The 19,051-nt window shown below is 36.2% G+C and overlaps 1 protein-coding gene across 6 annotated transcripts in view; it reads left to right on the top strand.

Annotated features, from left to right (window-relative positions):
- SHANK2 (SH3 and multiple ankyrin repeat domains 2) overlaps positions 1 to 19,051 on the top strand; it is a 347,944-nt gene that overhangs the window by 289,645 nt on the left and 39,248 nt on the right. For all 6 annotated transcript variants that reach the window (XM_084522208.1, XM_084522207.1, XM_084522209.1 and 3 more), the window contains 2 exons: positions 13,750 to 13,885; positions 16,674 to 16,754. In XM_084522208.1, the coding sequence (XP_084378334.1) occupies positions 13,750 to 13,885; positions 16,674 to 16,754 (217 nt within the window). The remainder of the gene's footprint in view (positions 1 to 13,749; positions 13,886 to 16,673; positions 16,755 to 19,051) is intronic.

Below are 19,051 nucleotides of genomic sequence, written 5' to 3' on the forward strand. Positions count from 1 at the left end.
ACTGATTCATCCAATACATTGCACAGCCAACTTCTGTTTGTGAAGCAGGCAATTTTGTTGCTAATTTTACTTGTTGAAAGAAAGAGGAGGGCAGGTTTATGTTCCTTTTGGCCACCCAGGAGGAAAAAAGCATTTCTAAAGAAATGTTTCCAGCTTGTTTTGATACAGAATTTGACCGTGTTGCTGCAGAGCAAATGTTTCCAAAGGACAGGCTGCATCATCTTAACTGCCACTGCAGGCACCCACAGACTTGGAGCAATGCATAAGGCAAAAGCATTGCTCAACTGGTTTTGCCTTTTGCTTGCAAGGATACTGCCTTAGGACTAGCATTCTGTGTAGGCTAGGTGGAGCTGCTTTAAAGGCCAGAAAATTTCCTCGTGCTCCATGAGTCATCAGATCAGTAAAAATAGATTTTTACTTCTAACTATTTACAAATAAAATCAAATTTAATGAAAGGTTTGATGGCAATACTTATCCACTATGACAAAATGCTTTGAGGAGTCTGCTGTTGTACTTCTAAGATGGTTGTTCACAAACCAAAATAAATCATTCCTTCTTAACAGAGAAGCTGTTTGCATGATATGGTAAAAATGTCACTCTGCGTGCATAGTGAGTAAATTAGGACTTTGCTGCTTTGAAGTGGTAGCAGAAAGACTCATAATGAATTAACAAAGTTGCTCGTATAAACAAGTTTGTTTTCTTTAAAGAGAACAGAAAAGTTGCCTTCTGTTGGTTTTGAGTTTTTGTTCAGTTGATTTTTATAGCTCTATGTATTTGTACCTAGAAGTTGTGATATAATTACAGAAAGACATTCTGATACTCTTGTACAAAGTAGGATGATCAGAATTTTTCTTGTTGCCTTTGTGAATACGCCTAGTGAATTCTGTCAATCCTATGCAAAAGTAGACTGTCCCTTACTGTTTTTTATAATATATTCTGCTTCCTAATCAAATCTGTTAGTTTTTCACCACCATCTTTTTTCACCACCACCACAGAGCCTTAGCATCTGATGACTGATTAGGTATGTTACGATGGATTAGTGGATTAGTTATTTTCTGCTTTTCAAGGCTGTTGAACAGAAGCACAGGCTTAAAAGTCACAAAGTGAGTCTTGGACAGAATTGGGGTTGTAGTGCAATTTTGATGCAGACCCCCATTCCTGCATTAAGGAATCTCATAAATTCATTCCTATGGAATAAACTTTTACTTAGATGAAGGAAATTCCAAACTGAACAAAGGTACAGATATTGTACTTTTTATATATATATGCACACAGATAAGGCCATGAACCTAGACTTCTTTTCAGTACAAGTATTTGTAAATCTAAATGCCTTTAATTATTATTATTATCCCTTAAAGATTTTAGGGCAGGTTAACTTTAGATTTAGTAGTGGGCAGCCTGCTAGAACCATGAGGTTGGTACAAGAAGAGATTGTCTTGACTGCTCTTTCTCCAACTTTTTTATTTTTTCCACAAAAATAAAACCCAAGGATTTTATTTATTTATTTATTTATGTTTGTTTGTTTGTTTATTTTTCTTCCAGACCTGAACCCTGCAAATTACTTGGTTAATTTGCATCAGTTACTACAGTCTGAATAGTTCAGGCAGTTAGGACTGAGGTCCAGAGGCATAAGCTGTTTACCATTTCTTGACTCAGTATTGCTACTGAAGTCAGTGAGCATTTGGATAAAGGTAATTAAATCAGGACTTTGTTGATCGGAAGGATGCCTTTCTGTAGTATAGGTCAGCTGCGTGACTTGACTGAGCAAATAACAGTCAAATCATGCAATGGTCTTGGAACAACAAATAGTGCAAAACTCGGGCCTGCCCATGGGCTTGGTGGTCCTGTCCTTATAGATAGTAATGTATTAGTAAGTATTAAAATGCCATGCCATGCTCCTTTCCAACATTAATCACTGAAGACAGATTTCAAGTAAAGTGCACTTGATGAAGCGCTGTCTGTGTATCTTTACTATGAGGCCCTGTCTATGCCTCTAATCAAGCTGGAACTGCTCCTGTTGTTTCTGGACTCAGTTCTCCTCTTCATGATCTTTTATAAAGACAGTCAGCATATTCACACTTGAATAAGGAATATTGGATTACATTTGTTTCTTTATTTAAGGCTCTTTTCGGTCACCTTTATTTCTTTGCACCGTGTATCTGTAAAGCACATAGTAATTGTCTACAGGTCTCAATCTAAGACATAAATGTTTTACTGTATGTTTGTACAGCAAATGCCATCATATACACCCTAACTACTTCTTGAGTTTTAACAACATCAGATATGGCCTACGAAAGGACTTCCAAGCAATTCTGACTTTAAGGCAGAGTGCATTGAAAAAATGTGAGAAAGAATTACCTCCGTATGCTCTAAAATCAGGCTTTCCTACATATAGAGAAATACGCGAGCAATACATTTTTTATTCTTCCCAGTGCAGATGCATTTTCTGGAAAGTGACTATATGTGGGAGGAGGAAATATAGATTATCTGCACTTGATGACAACACATTCTGTCAATATATCTGTGTCATCTCTGTAAAGGCTTTAGCTGGAAATCTTTGTAACGTACAGAACCGATCAGTTTACAGTCCATGTATAATGTTTAACTTTAAACTGTGTTGCTTGACTAATGTATGCTTCCCTAATGAAAAGAAATATTAGACTGCATTATTAATACTCATGAAGAGATCTGTATTTTGATACCTAGTTTAGCATTCTCTGCCTAATGGCCTTTAATGTAGGTATTCAGAGTTTTAAAAATAGAAGCGCTCAGCCTGCTATCTTCTAGCTATTGTAAATACTTATCAAGTGGTTCATTCAGAATTCAGATAAAGATCCATTGTCTTCTCAGTGCTTGCATAATTCCACCATGCTCATGATTTCAAAAAGGATGTATTTTTAGGGTTGAATATTACCTCCTGTTTTTATAAGGTGTTAAGTTGGGAATTGTTTACTTGGGGTCTGAAGCATTTAGTCATTTCATAGGCAAGAGTGAGGCAGTTGAGTGCTGTTCTCAGGGTGTAACTTCACAGGTGATCAAAGCAGTAATGCTGGCTTCAGCTTCCTCTGATCTTCATTGCTGTCCCCACACGCCCTCTCAGCTGCACAGGTAAAGCTGTTTTGTGAAGCTGCTCAGCAAATAGCTCTAGGAATAAGCCTGGCTTAGAAGCACAGCCTGTCCCAAGTGAATCCTGTTCTTCATGAGGCCCTGCAAAGAGTTGTCCCAAAAGAGCTGAGGGGTGCAACAGGGAGTATGCTAGCACAGCACTGCCACAGGATGCTTGGGCATGGCTTGTCAACTGAACAGACAACCACTCCTCCCTCTGTGCTGGGCGGTCAGATCATAAGGATAATCTGGGAACCCATGCACTGTTAACCATTTCACTTGAATGATCCAGATTAAAATTATAATTTATGTGTTGGTTTTGTTTGTTGTTTTTTTTTCCTCTGAAGTCAAGATATGGGAAGGGCCTCACAAAGCATTAGTGACTCTGCTGATGAGAGCAGCAGGTGGGTGGTCAACTGGAGAATGCAGAGGAGCAAGAGTCTGTTAAACTTACTGTTCCTGCAGAACCACAGCCTGAATGTGCAGCTGAGGCTGTATTTCTTTTCTTTATGTGGAAAAGCAGTTGCTCTTGACCTCAAAACAAACCCCAGCAAAGGTGGATGATAATAGATATGTCAGAGAAATGAGGTGAAAGCAGCTTCTGGTTGCAATGGTTAAGCAGTTTCAGATTTTTCATGCATGATTTCATCTGGATATGCTGGAGATGTATCATTAGTATATGGGTGACCTCTAGTTTGCTATTTTTGGTACTCAGAGGTCAGCTGGCTATGTATCATAATTTATAAGCTATTATATCAGCTAGAAACAAACTAAAAGTAAGGTATCTGTTTTTGAAAAATACTCTGTTGCACTTTAAACTTAATTTTAATTTTACTGAATTCTCAATTAGAACATATTTTCAAAAAGCATGGAAATTTGCACAAATAATACTTATCAGCTTATCTTCATGCAGTTTATTTTAAGAAAAACAGAAGCAAATGTAGCAGAAAGTGGACAAACTATCAGGTAGTAATGAAATTCAGGTATGCAAAATACATGCTGAAAATAATAAATACATGCTGAAAAGACCAGAAGAATAACAAATAAATAGAGTACCAACAAAGCTACGGCAAGGGGTCAGTGCTTGTCAAATCCAACTTCTGTGGTTATGTTAGGCCACCATCATTGTAAGGATCACTGCGAGCCAGATGGTTGAAATATTTGGCTTTGGCATGCTCCTGAGTTGTCAGGTCAGTGGGGAAGGAAGAGGGGAAAGTTTAATAAAAAAAAAAAAAAAAAAAAAAAAAAAAGTGACATTTTAAATTGTGCCCAGATTCTCTTTTTAGCTATGGACCTCTAAATACTGTTTCCAAGTGCAAGCCTCCTCTCTGATAACCATTCTGGGTGTGAGGAAATTAAGAAGTGGTCAGAGACCTGTCCAGACAGAGACTGGACTTCCTTTGTTCATCTTGGATATTCCCAGGCCCTTAAATACTCAATGAATATAAGCCACATTCTTTTAAATAGGTTAAAATATCTAGGATAGGTCACAATCTCATACTGCCCTGTATCAGTATATAGCTATTAGGTGTATTATTTTTATGAAGATTCCTCAGCAATTGAAACCTTTTCAGGTTTGTGTAGGAGAGTGCCAAAGAGATGTGCAGAATTCACTTGATTTTTTCCTAAGAGTAGTTATCACGTGAAAAACTGCCACCTCTCACACCTGAAAGACATTGGACAAATTCATCCTATGTGTAATTTAATTGATTGCAGTACACTGCAGTTCAATCAGCTGCAATAAAGTTAATTGAACCTCTCCTAAGAAATGTGACTTAAGCCAAATGATTCAAAATAGTAACAGGTACTGATTAATGGAGACAATTATTTTTAATAGGACTGGGTCCAAGTAATTGAGCAATGTTTAAATGTTCTGTATAATGTAGTCTCATGAGGACAGCAGCTACTTACTTTCAACAGCTTTTGGTTCAAATATAGGTACTAAAAATGCAAAAATTTAGATTAAAATACTAGTTTTATGTGGCTCCATCTGTCAAACCATGGTATTGGTAAGAGAAACAGTACCCTTCAACTCTTCTGGTTTTCTTACATTCATTTAGCTCTGACACTAAACATAGCCACTGAGTTCTGCACAGAAACAATACTGTTGCTTTCTGTTTCTTGGCAATGTTTTTAATGGGACAAAATAAGATGCTCTTGAGTAACCATTTTGATACATTTCCATTACTTAATTTTTCTGCTAAGGCTTAAGGAAGTAAGCTGGGGATAAGAGAAGTTCTATTAAAATACTCAGCTGTGTTTCCTTGTTATGCTTTATTTGTTTGTATATATAAGTACATGGTCACAAGCAAAATTCTCAACTCTTCTGAAAAAAGGTCATTGTTAAAATTCTTGTTCAGCCAAGACAGGAAATTTCTTCCACTTGGTCTGCTTGCAGAATGCATGGAGAGTAGAGGGTTAATGGTTATTTAGGTTACTAGCAGTCCAAATAGGAGGAGAAAAAAAAATAAGAAGAATAATAATGAATATAAACTAGTCACATGTGGACCTAGGATGAGATCAGATGGCAGAGGTTTGGGGCCTAACAGGGGCAAAAAATTTGAGTAATTCCAAGATGGAGCTTGGTTAAATGTTAAGAAATAAATTTTGTGATGCTGTTGCCATGACAACAAAGGAGTCTGGAGTTAAGGATCTGAGATGCCTCCTCATTCCCATGCTTCTAGCAGAAATAGATGTTCCCAAGCACAGCTGAAGATTTGCAGAACTGGTACTACGCTAGAGTACAGTGAAGCGCAGGCTCAAGCTTTCCTCAGCAGCATGGCTCAGCAATCTCTAGGCAGAGCCCAGATTCCTGCGGCAGTTCAGGAGACAACACTTTTACCTGCTGCTCAGCCTATTGCAAGAAGGGTCTGGTGCCTGGCTGGAGCAGTCCTGAGGACCCAAGGTCTCACCAGGTGGATTGTGCTTCAGTCTGCTCCCCTTGCTGCAGGTGGGCACTGGGTGGCTCTCTTTACTGGGTGGCTGGACGCCTTCCCTTGCCATGGGAGCTGGAGGAGCAAAGTAATATTTCCCCGCTTCCATCCTAAGGGTGTGATGACAGGAAGAAGTATAAAACCTCAAGACATAGTATCTCCACAGGGTGTTTTCCTTCAGACATTTTATATCTTCTTTGTTTACCACAGTATTTGAGCTTATGCGAAGAAACTTTTACTGTGTTATTGCTACTAGCGGTTCTGATACTTTTCCTGTAATGTATATGAACTTTTTCTGCAAGGCTGTACTTCTCTGTGGTATGTTTTCTTTTGAGCAAACCCCATAGACTCACAGAATTGTTGGGGCTGGAAGTCACCTCTGGAGGTCACCTGGCCCAATTCTCTGCTCAAAGCAGGTTCGACTACGGCAGGTTGCCCAGGACCGTGCCCAGCTGAGCTTTGAGTACATCCAAGGATGGAAACTACACAGACTTTCTGAGTAACCTGTTGCCCTATTCAACCACACTCGCATTAAAAAACATTTTTTCTTATGTTTCACTGGACTTTCCTATATTTCAGTTTGGGCCCATTGCTCTTGTCCTATTACGGAATACGACTAAGAACCTGGCTGTCTTCTTTACACCCTCCCTTGCTTTACAGCCATCAGCCCAGGGAAATATATAAGCAAGTGGGTTGTTATTAAAAATCTACTTATGCAGAATTTCAGCTATATTTCCACAAGCTTGTATTCTTGGCTCTGTAAAGGTGTTGTTGTTAGTGCCTTTTATGAGGCACTAAAAAAGGGTGCATAAAATCTCTGAAACATCTTTTGCACTAAATTAGATTAGAGAGGATATGATCAAAACCTGGCAACAATCAAAGAAGTCTGCGTTAGAGCTCAGAATGTCAGCTAACGTCCTTTTTGTATTAGGTATTTCTTAAGGATATTCCAGAGACTATTCCACACCAGTTTCAGGACTAGTTCAAATAAATTGACATGAACCTTTTTGACTTGCCTCTTCATTTGGGTCTCCAAATTTTACCAGCAAATTTATCCAGTCATTCCTTTCCTGTAATACTCAGGGAAAAGTATGTTGCCTACAGAAATTGTTAAAATTTCATGTCCTTTCAACATAGACAGTCTAACTGAGTGCTCTTCATGTATTTGGTGATGATGCAAGATTACAGTACAGAAAACAGAAGTAAGCACTGTTTAAAATATTAACCATTCAGCACAAATTTATAGTTTTCAGCCTGAAGCAAATAGACTTTTTTTGACACTGAATACACTTGTAGAGCGCAAATTCAGGACATGGTCTGAGTTTGGGCTAAATACTGCTTTGGCCCTTCACAAAGAGATTAAGACCAGCACAGCCATAAGCACCAAGAGCAGTTGCTGGCTTTCAGTAAATAAAACAGCCTTGTAACTGACTCCTAGGTTAGCACTGCAGATATAAATAACAAATGAATGACTTCCCAAAGACTGTCTAGGTCACTGTGTCTTTGTTCCACATTTTGATCTACAGAACAAGAATATTTCACAGATGGTAAATTCGTGCTGGTTTGTGACATGCTCAGACAGTGTCATGTGCACAACAGTGCACATGCAAAAGTATCATTTGAGCCTCCTGAATTACCTGTCTGCTGTTTATTTTGCTGGTACCAATTGTAATGGGCTTACCATATGTTAAATGTTTACAGAAGTGGTGGATTTTTAAAGATTGCATGGACTGGGGTATGTAGCTATGTATAACAGGGAGGATTGTTTGTTGTTTCTTTGTTTTTGTTTTGTTTTGTTTTGTTTTGTTCTGTTTTCCAAGTAGTTCAGTGGATGGGAAGAGCTTCTGAGAAGTTTATTTTGACAGAATGTGCATTTGCAACCGCAGGGTGAATTTATTCACCATTGCACCTGTGCAGCGGTCATTGTGAATGAAATTACAAGGTTTTGTCTCTTTACTTACTGGTGGAAATGACTGACTACATTTTCCACAATGTTTTGGTAATGGAAAGATTAGGATGCTACATGATGTATTGAAGAAATTAGGATTTTTTTAATTATTATTAATAGAACAAAATCTGTAAAGGTCTCTTTCTCTGGTAGTGTTTTTTTCTTTTGCACCTTCCTACGGGAAGGCTGCGCTGGTGAATATGTTCCAGCTCATACATCTGCTATCCTACCATGTGCAGGTTATTTTATTTTATTTTATTTTATTTATTTTCCAACCTTTTTCAAGGTTATGCATTTCAGAAAAAATGCTTTTATGCAGCTTGTACCAATATCCATAAAATCTACCCCAGCATCTCCCGGACATCTATGAACCATCCAGTGTTATGTTCCAAAAAATCCATATTTTTAAATAACAGTATTCTACTTTCCTGCCCTAAATTTGCTCAGATAAGTTCACTAGATACATGTATTTACATAGCAAAGAGTCTGTTTACAATCAAATATTGGCCAAAAAAGGGAGCAGACACCCAACAGTAGCTCTTGTGTGGAATGAGTACTGTAAAGAATAATATGGTATTCCATTTTCTTTAAAACATGGAAGTGAACATTTTGGGAGGTACACGCCCGTGTGTGTGAAAGGTTAATCTTAAGAAAAATCCTGAACAGATTTCAGGGTAATCCTTTCTCTAATCTTGCTGCTTCTAAAGTAAATACAGCCTGCCCTGTGGGCAGTATAGTGATCAGTTAGAAACGTGTGAATGCAATTATATTTGAAACAAGTAGTTTACAATTTTCTATACCTCTTATCAGTTTCTGTCTGGCTACACTGACTTGCATGCACCTGTAGTGTTCTCTCTTACTGTTTCATATCTAAGCTCTTTGTTTCCTTTGAGATCACCTAGAATGTCTTTGTAAAGATGGACCAGGAGAGAAGATCCCTGTTTCCTCTCCTTTGTGCTGGGAGCTGTCGTCTCCCTTTAACTCCTGATTCTGTCTTTCTCCTTTGCTTCTGGCTTCATGCCATCAGTTCTGGTGCCCTTTTCAGCTTCAGTACATCTCTTGAAGTCACCCGTCAAATGACTTCCATTCAGACTCACTGTAAACCAATTTCTAGCATATCTTCATCCTTTTCAAAACTTCTTCCATTTCATAAACTATTGTCATTCCTAGTCCTGTGTGCTTCTGTCCGATGTTATCAGAATTATAAGATTGCCTCAACAGGAACATCTTTTTCTTTGTAAGGTTCAGAATAAATTTACTGATGTCATGGGTGTTCATATATTATCTTTTTCTGTGGAGGGTGCTTTCATGTAGGGAATATTTCACACAGGAAAAATAATGATTACCAGATTGATATTTTGCCCTTGGAGACAACTTCATTATATATAATTAAATAAAATTTTATGATTCTTACTGTTTTTTGTGTGTTTATGTGTTAGATGTTGCTATGTATAAATGCTCTGTAAGGTCAGGTCAGAGTGGCAGACGTGGATATTAAACATACTGAGATTTGTGATGGTCGGTGGTCTTTGTCCCTGATTTACTCTACGTTTTTGAATTACCACTTGAGAGAAAACCCAAGTTGGGGAGAGAACTCTTCATTGGTGGTGTTCCAAACTCTTCATGCAAGAGGAACATCATTGTTGATCCAAGTCTCTGTTTTGGAGCTTTAAGCAAGTGTGAACTCCAGCTGTGAAGCACTTTGAATGCAAGCCCCAGAGCACTGCACTGTTGTGGGTTCTTCAAAAGGGTGCTGGAGGGAAAAGAAACCTGTCTGCTGTGGTGGCAGTAGTGGGGATTGGAGAGAAGACACAGCACACTGCTTTTAATCTTGGAGAACTGAATGTCTCATGTTCAAGTATATTGCATTACTATAGAAACCCATGAAATGGCAAGTGTGTGAATAACTGATTCCACCATCCAGTGGAAAGGAATGAAATTGCATAACTATGTGGAAGTGATGGCAAGTGTTATTTTCTGTCTTGTATGAAAATGCAGTGCCTTAAATGTATCCAGAAGTACCTGGATTAGCCAGCTGTGTGTACCTCTAATTACAGCTGGTCCACCTATATCTTCTCAAATACTGATCACCAGCATGAGCATCACTTTGCTTGCATTTCATCTGTGTTAACCATTGTAAGCTGTCAGCTAACTAGTAGTGGTGCATCACTTGGGGCAAAGGCTAGGTGGAAATCTCTCTCACCTGCTATTGCTGCCTGTTCAGCTTCATCTAATCTTTCTCACTGAGTGGTTCACACAAGGTTAAGTTACGTGGGGCATCTGAAAACAGTGTTATAATTCGTGTGGCTAATAGTATTTCAGTACATTGAAATACAATGTACTCCACACAACTAGGAAATTATTTTGTCTGGAAAAAAATATCTGCTCTGATTTTTTATCATTTGTGTCTCCAGCTTGCTCTGAAGTCATAATTTTCCCATCCTGTAGCACTGTACTTGTCTTTAAAACTGATGTATATTGATTATACAAGGTGGAAAAGGTACTGAGGCATAGAAGTAAAAAATCATGATATTCATAGAAGTGTTCTTTTTTTTTTTTTTTTTAACCACTGCAAGAATATTTCATACATATCCCGTGGGATATGTTCAGCTTGAGAGTTTCTTGGGCTTCTGGTTTAGGTTATTTTTTAAAGACATAACATTTATGAGGTCATATTATTTCATTAATTATTTCTCAAATTCTCTCAAATTGCTCAAATTAACTTCCAGCCTACTGAACAGTTTTAACCATATGACAACAGAGTGTGAATTTCAAGAATATTATGTCCTGAGGCCTCCTTTACGAAGGATGGGGCAAAGATAGTTCTGTGGAGAGAGGGAAAAAAAAAAAAAAAAAAAAAAAAAGCTTTGCGGAAGAGGTGAAGGAAAATAATAACTTTAGGTTTGGCAATGAAAAATCACAGAGAATATGCTGAAAGATTGGGTTGAAGAAGAGGGAGAAATAGAAATCTGTGCCAGCAAACTAACTTTGCTAGTTTGTTTATGAAATATCCTTCTAAACACTTTGAAACCAGAAGCAAAAATATTTTTTGTTATATTTCAAAGACTATGATCACATTGAATAGCAAATACACATGCTATTATTAACTGAATTGGCACAGGTGAAATAGATACCTAAGTATTTTCTTGACTATAAAAATTTACTTTCCTCAGCTTGTTTACAAAACGTAGATGAGACAGAGTAGTCATCTTTCCACTTTCAAAGTTTGAAGGGGAAGCAGAGAGACAGTATCATCATATTATTCATACCTGAAAAAGTTTTGCTGAGTAACATCAGACTGAAACTATCAAACAATCATGCAAGAACTCTGGTGTGGTACGATTTAATGTCCATTTCTACAACCATTTAGCTGATATATAGAATACTGAGGAGGGTTAAAAGAAATAGAGAATCTGTGGCTGAAATCTGAGCTCTTTAAAAGCTTTTCACAATCCTGATTTTATCATAGTTTTTTTTAATCATGCTATAGTTTTACCCACTGAAGTGCTAAACATGGTGAAGATGTATTGTTCTGCTGATTTCATAGTTCTTTTCTTAACAAATACTTCTGTAAACTCTGAGTTAAGTAATCTTTAGATCTCCTATCAATATTTTATTTGTGTAATAGAAATCTTTTTGGTACCAGCTTTTGTAACTGTGCATTTTAAATAACTGTTATAAACAGTCGTTTAGAGGTTCTGTTTCTGATATAGTTTTTTAAAATGCCATATATATTTGCTCTTGCTCTAAATGTTAAATATCATTGCACGTAATGATGCGAACAGATGGTATGCTGCATAAGCTGTTTATCATTTTACACATTTATCACTTTACATTAGTGAAGTGTACATGTTTGATTATTTTTTTTTAACTTTTGTTTTATTTGGAGGTTTATTTATTTTTTGGAAGCATTAGAGGATATATTCTAATCCTTACAGACTTTTGTCCTTAAATTTTAACTCCAGCAAAAATAGAGTTGATGCAAACTCTAGTTTTGAATTACATAAACTTTTTTTTCTGTGGAAAAGGATTACCTGGTTGAGGTTTTAATACTGGAAGGTCTTTCAGAAGCAAGTGGATAACTCTGTTTGCTAAAATGCGTTAGACAAATTAAATGCAGATGCCATTGGTCTGGCTAAATACATGTAGATACCGTATCTTGGCATTAAGTAGCAGATGCTAAGAAGGTGTAAAATACAACAAAACATCAACAGTCCTATTCACATCAATACTTATTTATATCCTCCATCTGCAGAATAAGAGAACTTCATATTTGCCTGCTCAGCAGGTCTGGATGCTCAGCATGTGCTGCATCTATGTCATTTTATATGAAACTGAAAACAAAAAAATCTCAAAAGGCATCTCAGGCTTACAGACATAGTACACAAGTAGTGCTTTGAGACTTTTGACTGTAGCATTGCTTTGAAAATATGGTTTGCTAAGACATTATTTTGTCATAATGCTTCTTGTCTAATCTAAACACTGAAAAGGTCAAGATTTTCATGTATGAAAAAAAAATATGATTTCTAGTTGGAAAGGGTTTTCTTTCGCTTGTTGTTCTGCTAAATAGCAACAACCTTTAATGAGAGATTTTGCTTTAAACTGTAAATTCTTTTGAGTGTGAGATGCCCAGCCTGTCAGAATAAATAGAGGAGGCTAAAACTGCTTACTTTGAAAATGACTGTTCATTTTGTAAGGCACTGAGTGATCTCAGTGAAATATAACTGAGTCAGTTGAATTTTGGATAAAGATCAAATTCCCAGCATGTATTCTGGCAACATCTCTTCAATGATTCTATTCCTTAATATCATTTATGTTCAAGTAACACATGCAGGATTTCAGTCTTATAATGCTGCTATCATTCAGATTTCAAATAACTCTAAGTGACTCCTTATAGATTGTGTAAACAAATTTTAAATATTACTTTTATGCATGCTTATTTACAGATTTTTACACCTATGCTTTCTTTTACGTCTAAGAAGAAATATTATAGAGCAGAAATCTTGCTGTAGTAGTAAGAGTTACCTGGAGAGTATATATTTTAAAGTTGAATGTTGAATGTGGTTTAAAGTTTAATTGGCATGACCATAATAGATGGTAAGTGTTTCATATGGTTAACTCATCTTTCTCCAGGAAAATTATTTTGGACTGCTATGGCCCTGTTGCCTTTGCTTCCTAGACATCAGATCCTTCCAGAAACTCACAGAAGGAAAACACTGGAAAATGAGGAAAAAAAGTGCATCAAATAAAAGAATGCCTCTTGAATCTGAGAGTTCATTTCAGGAGTGAAAATCTAATTTCTTGGATGATCTAAAGGGAAAAACTTCTAAATATATCATTGGTTAAATTAGAGAGAAAAATGCATATAAAACATTTGTGCATAATGCCATGGTAAATAATGACTATTATTTAAGAAAATATTTTAGTGTGTGAAATGCAGAGTTGTAGCACACTAATAGTTGCAAATAAAATATGTAAAGGAAAAGGTTTGTTTAAATTCTTTGTGTTTTTTGTGTTTTGTTTTGGTTTTGTTTTTATTTTTGTTGATTTGTTTAACTGGTAATTATAGGCAAATTAATTTCATATTTCATGAAGAGTTAGCTTTTCTTCTACTGTTATATTGTCTATATAATTTTTATTTTTATTAAAAGATAGTAATTAGAAATTCTGTATCTTCCTGTTCTTTCTACCTTCTGGGTTTAAAAATTGAAACAGATTTTTTTTCAGCATTTTGATCTAAAAGAACATTTTCTGTCTTTGCAGGTTAACAATGAGAATGTAGTGAAAGTTGGCCACAGGCAGGTGGTGAACATGATTCGACAAGGGGGCAATCATCTAGTTCTAAAGGTTGTCACAGTAACCAGGAATCTTGATCCAGATGACACAGCTAGAAAGAAAGGTACATTTTTCTCTTTTCCTAATGGAGTCCTTCCAGTCTTGCTCCATAGAAAATAGGGTAGGAACAAGAAATTCTGATTTATAAATTTCCCTTTTTAAATTTGAAATAGTCTTCTGCTATTTAATTTAGAGTACTTTAAATCTGATGACATACACGTTACTACATGACAAGAAGGATAGTGTTCCATTGTCATGCTTGACGTGAAATTTCTATCTTTGTGGATCTTTATGCTACGTTGTTTGAAGATGTTGTAGTCAAACTTCTTGATGTGAGTGTCTTGCAGTAATGATGTAGAAAATCCACAAAGATCAGATTTGTATTTATTAATAAATTCAATACATACTTGAGGTTAATTTGAAGTTACTGAGAACTTACAGTTTGGCAAAGCATTTTATAAGGGAACTTTATGAGCATAGGAAAAGCAAGTAATATATTTTGACTGAATTTCTGATAGAAAAACTGTACACTACAGTGGTCAAATCATTCTAGGTGAATACAAAGTGGAAGGATAGTTCCAGTCAGGGAGAATCCCCTCCTCCTTCTATAAGTTGAAAACATTCAAGTTCTATTTGTGCCATTTTACAGCTAACAAGAAAGCAGCTGATCCAGGAGAGGTTAGTACAGTATCATGTGCTGCAAAGACTTTGGGAAATAATTGTCTGAGTACAAACAGGGAAAGTTTTTTTTTCCCCAGTTTAAAAGCCTATTTTTTTCCTATATTAACTTTAATGGAGATGATGGGATAACCTATAAAGTAAGATTGGGCTATGCTCATAAGAATTGCAATGTTCTATACCCCGCACCTAAACCTCATCCACCCCCACTTCACCAAAAAAAACCAGCAAAATTTCACAAAAAAAAAAAAAAAAAAGTAAGAGAGAGAGGGGAAAAAAAAAAAAAAAAAAAAAAAAAGACCCCTCCAAAAAAAATATTTGACACTATTTCCTTCACCTTAGGTGCTCCTGAATCTGCTCAGGTAAAAGCTGCTCTGGGAAGTTATTAGGCCTCATAATTATCATTAATCAGAAAAGATTGCTGCTAGTAACTAGTGTTCAATTCAGAAGCATCACATTTTTGAAGACTCCTGTTCCTCCCACCAGTTTCTTGAATTGTCACTCACAGCCACCTGGCTTTTCAACACAAGAGCAGGCTGGGATCTGGCACCAGAGGGCTCCCTCTTTGTCCAGGCGTAAGACTTTCCTTCTAAACTGTGTATGTCCTTGACATCTCCTTCTTAAAAACAAAGCAAAACAAACAAACAAAACCACTTATAGCACCTTGGGGGGAAAAAAAATAAAATAAAAAATAAAATAAAATAAATCATGTCCAAACCCGGTTTTACATAAATTTTAGCTTAATAGAATTACCATTAGCACATTCTAAATAAACATTTCACTTCTGCCTTTTGATGTGTCATACTGGCCTTACATAAAACTACTGTTGTATACAACAGAAAGGGAAGAATAAGTTGTTTCTATAAAAACACACCCCAGTTCTTTGCCATCTTTCCAGAGCTTTCTATTGGTCACATGTCATTTGCCAAAATGCCAAAAACATTCACCTTTCCATCTTGACCCTTTTTGATGCAAGTTTCTTACTTCTTTTGATGCAAGCCTTTCTTCTCACCTGAAAAATGCCATTTTAAGTTGGGAATTGTATGGAAGGATTTGCTTGCCATCAGTCTCCTTCATGGTGGTGGCAGCTTTAGCCTCAATTAAGAATCCAGTATTTTATGCCTCAAAAATTTGCTGTCACTTCTCTTGTTGGGCAAGAGCAGAGCCGAGACTGGAGTTTATATTTGCAATACTTGAGCAGTAGATACCACATACGTGACATTAAACCTGAGCTATATTTTTTAGTTTTCGAGCCTCTCTGAAAAGATGAAAGAGTTTAACAAGGGAAAGATGAAACTGACATAGTGGATATAGCTGATACAGAAAGGCAGCTATACTTCCCTCCATTACTCTTTCTTTCTGCTTTGCCACCTGTTGTCAGAATGGTGTAGCATCATGTACGTTATTGACCAAAACACATCAGAATCCTTAATTTTTCCTGGTGTCCCAGCACCATTTCTACTTGCTGGAAACCTCCTGCTTTTCTGCCAACATTACCATAATCTTTTCTGATGTTAGTCTCCTTTCTGACCTCTGGAGTGGATTATTGTAATATATTCTCTGGTTTGGATACATTTGAAGCTATCATAAAACATCTGTTATCAGGATACTAAAATAGATGCTTGTTCTGTGCTAACTGATTGACTTGATATTTTAAGATCTACTTTGTCTTACTTATTCTGAGAATCACCTGTTTTCCCTAGTCTCACTGTGACTATAGAGATAAATTTGAATCTTCTTTCTTGTATTTCTCAGATTTAACAGTTTCTTCAAAGATGAAATTAATCTGGCAGAGGTTGGCTGGTCTCCAGGAGATTTTTAGCTATGTACATTTCTTAGAAGGAGGGGCACAACTGCTGTGAGGCACTTTCTCTAACAAGCCTTTTTCCTGCTGAAAAATAGAAGGGCAGAGTTATTTAGCTTTAACTGTTTCTATGTATCCTGTTATATAAAAGCTTGCTGATGTGTCAAACAACCTACGCTAAAAGTAGAAACAGTACAGAAATTCAGTACCTGAAAAGCGTCTCAGGGTTTTTCCTCTGCATGTACGTATTTAATATTACCTTATTTAATGTGGCATATTCTTTTAAATAAATCTGAAATTGTGTATGTGAATATAGTGGTTAAGAGATGTATATTTACTTATACTGTATATCCTTCTCTTTAATGCAAAGCCCCACCACCGCCTAAGCGAGCTCCAACCACTGCACTGACCTTGCGGTCTAAGTCAATGACCTCAGAGCTTGAAGAGCTTGGTAAGAAAGTGTTTTTTTGACAAGCATGCTGGGATAATAGAAATTTAAATATATATATATGTTGCGTTCAATTGATTTAAAAGAACTGCACTGTGTACAGTATATAGAGCAGAAAGGGTTTTAAGAATGCTGCATCTTTGGAGATTTAAATATGCATGATTTGCATGAATATTTTTTTAAAAACTTGTGCCTTTACTGCTATGCAAGAGAATGTTGATACATTTTTATGCATCATCAAAGTTTGGCACATTTACTAAAAAGTAATGCCGTATCATATTTTGTTAGCTTTGCTTTCTAAATTTTCAGTTCATCTAATATTGTTTTATTTTAAATTTCTGTGGCCTCTCATTAGTGGATAAAGGTAAGCTGCCAGAAGCTGTTGTTAAAAAAGCTGACAGTGTTAAAGCAGCTTCAACTTCAACCTGTTTTCATTAGCCTCTGATCTGAAAAACTGTATATAATGATGTCACTTTGACTTTTGTGCATGATATGAGATTAATTCTCCTCACTATTGGTAATAAAAGTATTGAGCATTCAGTCTTTTATTTGCTTTGCTAATTCTAAGAAATGTGATTGTAGATTCCTTTACTTGAACATCCACATTCTAAATGTGCATAATTCTTTGGGAATTTTTTTTTTTTTATTTTATGAAAGTGAGGAAGGTAACAGTTCTTTTTTTTTTTTCTTTCTTTCTTTTTTCTTTTTTTTTCCTCCCTGATTTTTATCTGTTAGGTCATTAAAAAGTAGAATTTCTGCACCTAGACTAAAAAATATGTTATGAATGGACTGCATATACAAAGAGAAAAGTCCAAGGTATATAAATATATGGTTATTTCACCAGAATAGTGTGTTTAGCAAATGATGTTTGGTGTAAAAACAAACCACGTCCCTCATTGAAGAATAATACAGCAGTGCTAATTTTTCCACTGCTGTGGAAATAATTGATTTAAATACTTACGTTTTGTAATCATTTTTATTTTTGGCATAGACTCATATGAAGGCCAACCTGAGGGAATCAAAGCATTGTGGATAAATGGCTACAATTTTTCGATATAAGTCAATTTTTTCTGGGGCAGATGGACCCCATCTATCCTTTAGCGAGTCAGAAGACACATAGTTTCAGTGGGAGCTCTGACCGACAAAGCAGTGCAGGAACGGTTTCTGTCTTCTCTGCAGCATAACAACCAGATGAAGACTAAATTAAACATCCTGATTATTTATCCCTAACTGAGCTCAGAAAATTCAGTTAGCCCATGAGAAGAACTCTAGGAGCCTGACCAAAGTTTTCAGCACATTGTGAATGCTCCATAATTTTTCTTACAGAATTAAAATGTGAAATATTATTTCTGCACACTTTTTTTATTTTGGGATGTTTTGATTTGTTTTCCTTGCATGGAGTGCTAGCAAGCTGTAAAACATTGCTGGTTTGTCAACAAACTTTCCCAAGGATGCAGGAATACTTAGGTTCCATTTTTCCCCCTCATTATTCCCTTCTGCAAATCACTTTCAAAATGAGGATATTCTGAGAATATATCTTGTATTTCTCTTACTTTTCAGTCTTACATAGTATGTACTGTTCTTAAAGCAGAGAGAAGCAGCACTCTTTTGTAGGGGAAAGTCACTTATTAACAGTAAAGTCACCTCTGCAATGAAGAGCATTGCAATTTATCTTACTCATCCCCTAATTCAGCAAATAGCACTTGTTCTGCTGTTTGGTCTCATTGGCTAGCAGAAACCACTGCAACTTTTGTGACTAGCAGCCATAGGACACACTTGAATCTTGAAGCAAGTTTCCCACCCATATCTTTATCCAGATGGGGCAAATATTACTGTGGCAAGACTTTACTATTCTGAAGAATAGTCCTAAAACATGCTCCAGAAGTGTAAGTCCCCTAAGTAGTAATACTGGAGCATGGCAGATATTTACCATCTTCCTAACGGCTATAAATACCAGTTCCACATGATACTGTGAACATTTGCCATCTTAGCAAACTATGACTACTGTTAAAAATAACGTCTGTGATCTACCTATTTTAATATTTGTCCTGTAAAAGGACTACTAGTAGAAGGAACAAGAATTCTTAAATTGCACAACAACTGAACAAGTTTCCAAAGAGATAATGTTCTCACTATCATCAGTTAAAAGTTGTCTTCTGACGTAAAACACAATTGTATGTGTGTATATATATATAATTTATATATCTTTATATGTATATGTGTATATATTGGACATCTGTATAAACTATGAGAACACCCACATTTTTATGTCCATTAAACTATTTAAAGAATAAACATTT

Source organism: Aythya ferina, assembly GCF_964211825.1.
Source record: "Aythya ferina genome assembly, chromosome: 5".
Taxonomy (NCBI): domain Eukaryota; kingdom Metazoa; phylum Chordata; class Aves; order Anseriformes; family Anatidae; genus Aythya; species Aythya ferina.